General features: G+C 34.9%; 1 protein-coding gene across 1 annotated transcript; it reads right to left on the minus strand.

The window, feature by feature from the left end:
* Positions 1 to 8,048: 8,048 nt before the first annotated feature.
* On the minus strand, positions 8,049 to 8,609 carry LOC107472284 (putative F-box protein At1g67623). Its single transcript, XM_016091825.1, has one exon. The coding sequence runs from the start codon at positions 8,607 to 8,609 to the stop codon at positions 8,049 to 8,051; it is 561 nt and encodes a 186-aa protein (XP_015947311.1).
* Between the last annotated feature and the right edge of the window lie 479 nt (positions 8,610 to 9,088).

The raw sequence follows: 9,088 nt of genomic DNA on the forward strand, positions 1-9,088 counted from the left end.
TTTTTTATTTCATACATTCTAAATGGTAAATAAGTTATAAAATTTTAATTTTAATTTTTATTTAATAACATCAAATTTACAATTTAAAAAAAATATTTTTTTAAAATAATAGAAAAATAGTTAAATAAAATATAAAAATACCTATTTGATCTCTAGTATTCATAATATTAATAACAATTAGATATGTTACACTATTTTTCTATTTATTATTATTATTAATAATGTATTCTGGAGTGATTTATTTTGTTGTGAGTTATAATATGTACTTCACATTTTTTTATCAACAAATAAGTACATCTTCAGAACTCATCAATAATGGTCCATCAGCCTCATAATTAACTAAAGTGATCAAACACCTCATAATTAACTAAAGTGGTCAAACAAAACATAATTAATTAAGTTAATTGCTGTCAATTACATCTAATTAAGAAAGAAAGTCAAATCAGATAAAAATTTCTTAACCTGACATATCTTTGATAGCAATATAAATGTTATCAGATATTATACTAACGTGTCTTTATTATCACCATGCCAACTCAATTCATCACATGATGAAAAAAATAGGCATCTTTATCGTAGCATTGCCCCAATCATAATATGCTGGCTGTTGCGATTAGCTAGTGGATATGATTTATTTATTTTTTCTTTACATTATGTTCAAACACATCAACGATTAATTCGTTTCGAATTAAAATTTTATTTAAAAATTTATTATTGACCAATAAATTATTACAAATATACAAATAAATAAATTAATTATTTGATCAATTTAATTTAGTTATGATTTAATTTTTTTAATTATTACATGTCAACCATAAAATAAATAATTTTATTAAATTTGAGTTTTATATATAAATAATAATGAACTTTGAATTTAACTAGGAAATTAGTTTTTTCTGCTCATATCAGTTAATTTTTTACATTATAAATTCTAAATATAAAATTTTAAATTCTAAAATCTAACTCTAAATTTTTAAAAAATAAAGGTTAAAAAATAATTTTATAATAAAAAAATAGTTAATATTAACTACTTAAAAATTAATTTTTTATAATTTTTGTAAATAGTTTTACTTTTGAAATCGTCACTGTTCGTTATTTTTGTTTATTTTAAGAAAAACTTATATTTTTTGTATTGTAAAATAATAATATTATTTATATATTAAAATTAGCCACTACATATTTATATATAAATATATGTGTTGTTAGCATCTCGCAATAGAGGAGAGTGTAATTTTTTCTAAATATAATTATTATTTAATTTATTTTTAATATATATTTTATATTTTAATATATTTTTTATATTAATAATTTATTTTAATAATTAATTTTAACATATATTTAATATAATTGTTACGAAATTATAGGTAGTCTTTAGAAAATTTATAAGTAATTATATTAATAAGAGAGAAAATTTATTCTAAGCATTAAATTACAAAACGGACATCATCATTTTAAGCAACCAAGGAGAGAGTGAAGAGGACAATTTTCACCTTCTACTACTTTAAAATTAATTATTCTTTCTCGGGAAAATAAAGGGATATTGCTAATTTGTGTTGGTTAAGTCAATTTGTTTATATTGCCCAAAGTCTACAAACTAGATCTAAAAGTAGGGGTGCACAGATCCGGTCCGGTCCGAAGGTCTGGCCCGGTTCCGAACACTTTAGGAATTAATTTGGAGTGATTTCATCGGGTTTAGGGTCGGATACGGATCTCAAAAATAGACCCGATCATTATTTTAGTTCGGGTCCGGGCCATAGCTCGGGTCACCCGAAGTCGGCCCGGTGGTCCGGTCATCATACATAATTAATATTTTGTGTTATTAGTGATGGATCATGACTATTCTTACGTGGAATTTAAATATTGTAAACCTTAATATTTTGTGTTATTATTCATTATAAGACTATAAGTTAATGTTTTATGTTTAGAATGCATAAGATTTTAGACTAATACATAAGATTGTTATTTGTATTGATTTAAATATTTGGTATTATTAGACAATATTAGTATTGATTGTGGTTATGATTTAATATTGATTGTGGTTATGCTTTAATTTTGAAGAATGGTTGGTTCTTGTTATATTTTTCTAAGTGAATTTTACCATGTTAACTAATGGTTGGAGCCTTGAAAATTTGGATATTTTTACATGCTAGTTTACAAGAAGGTATCAACGTAATGTAATGTTAACGGCCCGGTTTTTACCCGGTATAATTGTGGCCCGAAAGTGTATTGGTTTCATCGGGTCTAGGGCCGGGTTCGGATCTAATAAATAGACCCGATATATATTTCGAGTCGGGTCTGGGTCACATCAAACCCGGCTTCACCCGACCTATGTGCACCCCTATCTAAAAGGTATGATTATCGTGAATTCAAAGCAACGACGCGTTTGGAAATTAGAACATTATTTTTATTTTCTTGTAACATAAAATCTCTTTTTCTTTTAAAGTTGGCAAGATGACCCCAAAAAAAAAAAAAGTACAATTTCTTTAATAAACATGATGCAGGGTTTGACTTGGAAGTCTTGTGTAAAGATGTCATTGCAATCAAGTATATAAATTCATGGTGAGGATTATATATATATATAAAATAAAAAAATGCATTCTAATTTCTTCTGGTACACCTTGAATCCTATATAAAGTAAAGTAATAGTTATAGCTATTATCAATTAATTACCATGTTTTGTTAGTTATGTTATAGGAAGGTTTTCCAATGCTCCAGTCAACTTTTTTGGATCTTTGGTGATCCAGGATGTAGTACCATTGAGATATATTATTAAAAATGTTGAGGGTGCAGATTTATTAGGATTATTATGGTGTAGAATCATAAAAAAAGGGTGCAAGGTGTTCCCAAAACCTATTAAAAAGATGACAAGCAAAATCTACAGGAGTTTTTCTAGTTTGGGGGCAGCTGTAGTGTGTTGTTAAATTATTGAGCCGCAGCTATTAAGCCAGCGCGGTAGTGGAGTGGTAGCATGGAGTTGATTTTTTTGTGGACTAAATGGGCCTAGTTGTTTATGTTGGATCGGGTAAGTTATAAAAACCATGTCCCACCCCCATTTCATTACCTGAATATCATTATTCGTAACCTAGCGCAGCCATCGTAGAAGAAACTAGAAACCCCGCTCTCTAAACGCGATACCCAACCCCACGCAGTCCTCCCAGGACCTCGCAAACCGTCGAAGTCGCGCGGAAGCAGCACCTCACAGCCACTCCCAGTCCCAGGAACCAACGCCCCCTAACCCCATGCGAGTCCCGTTGAAGAACCGCCTCCAAGCAGCTCCGGAGAGCCAAGAAGCAGCGTGGACCATCCCCTCCCAACAGTGGCATACCGGCGAACCTTACCCCTTCGGAGAGCCAAGAACCTTAATACCTGGCAGATCCAGTAGTTCCAGCTGCATGCATCATCGGGATAGAAATGGGTTGCCCTTGTTGTTTGATACCTAAGTGGTGGTGCCCATCTTCTCCGATTCAGGTGTGTGATATTTTTTTTTTGTTGATGTCAAACTTCGTTTAAATTTGGTTAATCTGAAATCTGTTTGATAGAGGCTGAGAGAGATGCCTTCCGACGGATCTGAAAGTCGGTTGTATTAGGTGGATGAAATCCTGAGTGTTTATGTCAGCGATTACCGATCGAGTGTGCAGTGTGGTGGGACAAGTGTGGGAAGCACACCCAGACCTTGGAAAAACTGTAAGTATAACCACATGTATTCGGAGATCCTGATGTTCTAATTTTGGTTATAAAAGAGGTTATTCGTTCATTGAATCTATTTTATATAAATTTTTGGTTATAGAATACTGCCGGAATGTATGGGATGAGAGATCTGGATGCAAAACCAATATTGTTCTGCCATAGGCCATTCAGTTAGTGTGTATCAATTGGCGAGGTGAGTAACGTTGAAGTTTGTCCTTGTGTCATTTATATTTTTTAATCAGTTGATGATTGGCTTAGAATTATTAAATAATTAATTAAGAAGGGGATTAGTGCTGGTAAATAAATTCACAATAGTTGTTTGGTGCCCGAAAATGGTGAATAAGTCGATGATTCGGTTTGTTTCATGTTGCATCAGAAGTTGCTGGCTTTTTGGTTATGGTTTATTCTACCAGTTAGAGATCAAAGAATTATTGTAATGTAATTCGAAAACTTGAATATTGTTGGACCTACCAGCTGGGGACGGAATAGAAGTAAAATGGAGGTAGAGAGAAGATTTTAGCGTTTGTTTGAATGAAGGTTGTTACGGAGTTGTATACTTATCGGCGTTAAAGCAAGATTATTTCGTTGTTTTTGAGTATAACGGGGAATTTAAATTTAAATTCCCGGTGATTCATTTGAGTGACTCCGATATTGATTATTCAAGTTTGATAAGTTTCCATGAAGATGACCGCCGTATGGGAAACAATTTTCCTATTCATACGATGGTGATCAATATGGAAACCTCTGAAACTTGAGTAATCAATTTCGGAAGCAGTCAAACGAATCGCCGCGGATTTAAATTTAGATTCTGCTTTGTACTTAAATGCCACGAGAAACTCTTGCTTTAGTTCCGATAACTCTACAACTCTGTCTCAGCCTTCGTTCATTCAAACACTATCATTTTTTTTCTTGCTCCATTTTACTTCTATTTCATCTCGGTTGGTAGCTCTAACAATATTTGTTTCCGCAGGCTATTCAAAAATTTCTGTTTTAAGAAATTCGATGCTACCTCGTGATGGTGGCAACACGGTCTATAATGATTGTTGTTAGCACGATATCCAATAGGAATGCAGGAAATTGAAACTGATATGATTTATGATCTCTTTTGCCGTCGAATTATTATGCAATAGAAATAAAAAATGCAGTAACTTTTTTTAATGTGTACGTCTTTGTTGCTGACTTCCCGAGGTCGAGACCCAGAAGGGGGGATAAGAAAAGGCTGCGTGCGCACATTGGAAGAGACGTGGAAGAATACAAAGATTATGCCGACATGTACCTTGGTCCTTGGCTAGAAATCATGTTTTCGTCAGGAGGGAGGGGCACGTGAAGCAATTTAAAGTGACCAAATCTCACAAACGGGAGACACATTCTGCGCAACATGAAAATGGGCTTTTGTTGGAGAGGTACATATATGTTGTTGACAGCTTGTTTCAGTTTTGCTACCTTATAAATTTCAAAGCATGACATGGCGTACACGTGATTGTGTTTTTTGACTTCGCTGGCCACATGAGGCTGCATATATTCAGCATTTTTCCCTTGTTGGAAAGAAACTTATTGAATTTAACGTTACTCTACATTTCTTTAGATTGTGTATCTTGTTTTGGCGGGAATTTTTGTTCTGTTCTTCCGTGTTATTTGCACTGAAAGCTTTATTAGCATAAGAGTAATGTTGCATCTTTCTCCATTGTTTTGTCTTGGTTCTTCAGTTTTAGTATGTAACATATGTTCGGTGGTTTCTGTTCTTTTACATTGTTGGAAGGTGCAAGTTCGGTTCTCTCCATTTTGCTATGGAAAACAAAACATGGGTTTTGTGTTTTGTTTAGTGGATGGAAAAGACACGCTTTGCTCTCTTGGCTGGAACCCATGTTTGTCTTCTAAGCTTATCCGGTTCAGGTATGCTTCTGTTTTGTTCTTGTTTTTGTTTGTTGTTTTACTCCATTGTTCTGACACTGTTTCTTCTTCCCTTGTATTGAAATTTTAAATATTTTTTTGAATCATTTAAAGAGGATCGCTTTACTTTCTGTTGTCCCTTTAAATACTTTTGTTCTCATTTGATGAAGAAAATAGAAAAGACGATGAACCACTTTAGCTGTTTTGAACTTTGTTTTTGCCAACTTTATGTTCTGTATTGTTCTTTTGGGTTGATATTTTTTTAGATTTCCAAAGTTGACTTAAATTTTAACACTTTCAACTCAATTGTGTCACTTGCATGACAGGTGGTTGCTGAAAGAAGTTCTTCAAGTCATCACAGAATATTGAATCTATAAAAGAAATGTCTGTTTCCTATAAATGTAACAACCGGGTTGAACAGAAGTTTATATGTTTTTAGAGTTCGCTTCAAGGAAGAAATACAGTCTCAATTGGATGCATGAATGTCAATAATCTAACCATCATTGGAGTGCACTAGTATTTTAACTTGGACAATTCTTGTCATGCCATTCCTTTTCCCCATGTCCATTTCATCAAGTCTCGTTTTCTACTTCCTAGTAGGGCTGAGAGATGAATTAAACTTCTTAATGCACTTTGTGGTATACATTTTCATGTATCTTTTAGCAAGTGAAGCAATTATGTTTGTCACGGAAGTTGTTTATCGTTTTGCTGTGTTCATTTTATTATGCAGATAATAATCTCTACTTATTAGTTGTAGGTGTCAGAGAGTCGGTACAGAATTTAGTAGGGATAAATTCGCCTTACTTGCACCGTTGCATTGTACAATGAAATTATTTTTTATGGATTTTGCATTTCCTCTATCAGTTTTCAGTTTATAATGAAATTTTGTAGCTGTATGTGTTTCGTCAAATTATTATCATTAATTAAATGTGTGTCATTCTCAATCCCCAAAGGAAGCAGATCTCAAGATCCTTGTCATTTTTTCTTGTGACTTACATTGGGGTCGTTATTTTGTTTAGGGTAAAAACAAATTTTTTTTTACAAAACGTGTATGACGTTTTGTCTCTGTATAAAAAAAATATATTATTCAAAAACGACGTTTTCTCTTTTTATATTTTACTTTAAAAATATATTTGTTTTACAAAACCGCAGTAACGTTATGTACTATCATAACAGGAATGTCAAATATCAAAATGAACAAAAATTATCGCATTTCACATTAAAATTGTCTATATCTAAAAATCTTATGCTGTATGTACCGTATGTGTTCAGATGACGTAAACAGAGGAGGAGGAGGGTAAATGGATTAACGGATTAAAGTGCTAAAATCACGTATGAATAATTATACTTCACTGAGTTAATAATAGTTATGCTGGAATAATAAGCTGATGTTATGCACGAAGTGAACATTAGACTAATTAATACAATAGAATATACGTTAAAAAGTAAACCACGGAAGACAGTGAAATGTTAGACTGCTACAAAGCAGGTAACACATGGTGGTAGGTGCTGTTATAACTAAGGTTAAGACGAGCCTACTTCCTAACCAGAGTTAAGTATAGGACGAAGATGGTAACGATTATAAATAGGATACACGGGTAGGGATTTTGTTGCCGGCACCTCTGGTTGGATCGGTTGGTTTGACGGACAGTTGAGTGGTTGTCCCCTCCTTCAATTTGACGTTGCTCCTGTTTGCCTTCGTTGAAAGGGAGTAGTTGGTCAGGAATCGGTGATGGGTGGTGCCGAATGGATGTTGCATCAATTTGATGCAGTAGAGGACTATTGTTGGTGAGCTGAGTCTGTGATCGTCTGCCAGATAGGAATTGTTGGAATGCCATACGAGCTTCATCGATGGTTTCGTAAGACTTATGTAGGTTGCCACTAAATTCGTTAACTTGGCTATGACAGGCCGGCCAGGAACTATAGATACCAGGGACCCTCCCTATGAAAACAACATAGTATTTCTTCTTGGCACGGACCATGTTGAGATTCCAAGGGAGAGTTGTGTTGAGTATGTTTAAGATGGGATGTTGGTTTCGGTGGTTTTTAAAGGCAACGACGATGGCTCCTGTGATTTGAGCAGGAAATTGAAATTGTGCAACTGTAATATTTCCAACGGTTGGAAATTTATCGACTGTGGGGCTGACATGTGTTGTTTTGCAAGGAGCATAAACTAGCCTAACTTTTGGTTTGATGAAGGACAGGGTTCCGGTTGAAATAAAATATTATTAAATAACATATAAATTTCAATACTTAATTATAACAAATGAAAGATAAAACAAGTATGTAATTAAATTGTATCGACTCATTTATTTAACGTTTAATATACAGGTTGTAATTAAACTGTATTAACTCATGGGAGGTTGACGAAGGCTTGCAGGTCGTAGTCTGCACGACACTGGATGCAGGGGATATGAGCGGCCCCTCCGAAAGCATGGACGGAGTTTCGCTCTGCTGCACGTCTGCGATAGTCATACAGAAGAGGCATATGGCCCCTGGTCGAGCACCTCGGTGCGGCACAGACGGTGTGTTGTCAGAATTGAAAAGCACATTGCCTTACAATCAGCGAGTGAACCAGCCGCATCAAGCTCGCGATACAGTTCCAGCCCTTTTTGTTTTTCGTCGTTGCCGTCCGTGCGAAGCAGCAACGTCATGGTCAGTGCGTATTTGGCTGCTGCATGGCCTGTACTTGTTGCACTATTCAGCATCTGGAGGCCAACGTCTTCGTTATGTCTGATGAAGAGTTCCCGAAGTGCCTCCCGAAACAGAAGCTCTGGATGGCCAGCTACCATGCATCGATCAAAGAATCTCTTTGCCTCCGGACTGAGGCACCACCACCACGGTGTGGCATGCGGTGGTGGGATGGAAACACTCCGGTGAACAATATCGGAATCTCCCGCATCGCGTGCAGCCTTACAGGTCATTCTGAGACTGCACAGGTCTCGAATGGAGTCTGAGGCAACTTTAATGGTAATTGCTACCCAGATGTCGTTGGGAATGAAAGCGATATTTGAGAAACAGTCGATTGTCATTTTCAGTTTGTTCCTGTTGGTTCCTATTTCGATGGGGATGGGGATACGTGTTTAGAGTATAGGGTTTGGAGTGTGGCATAGGAGTGTATCCTCCATATTTATAAGTCCACCGACCCTGTTGGAAACCTGAACTTGAGTGTAGCAGATACGTTCTCAGTAATGCATGCGTAATATTAAACGTTAAAGTAAATGTAACTATATTATGGTGAAAACTAAAAACTGTATGGGGAATGGTATTAATTACTGGAAAAGAATAGATGACCAAGAAGATTTTTCAAGAATGTTCCCCTAGCACTCTCCTAATTAAATTCACTATATTAATGTTATTATAATACATTGTTCATACGTTGTTAAACAAAAGTTGTTACTTAGCTATACTTTTCTAGACCTGTAGTAGTACACATTATTCCACGTGCAGTCAGTAGAATGTTAAAGGTTCGGGCAGATATTTAGCCGTTTAATATATGAATAGTTAATAG

The sequence above is a fragment of the Arachis duranensis genome, chromosome 9 (assembly GCF_000817695.3).
Source record: "Arachis duranensis cultivar V14167 chromosome 9, aradu.V14167.gnm2.J7QH, whole genome shotgun sequence".
Lineage (NCBI taxonomy): Eukaryota > Viridiplantae > Streptophyta > Magnoliopsida > Fabales > Fabaceae > Arachis > Arachis duranensis.

What these genes read in the sequence shown, in the direction of transcription:
- LOC107472284 (XM_016091825.1), bottom strand. Translation starts at nt 8,609, where the DNA reads ATGACAATCGACTGTTTCTCAAATATCGCTTTCATTCCCAACGACATC.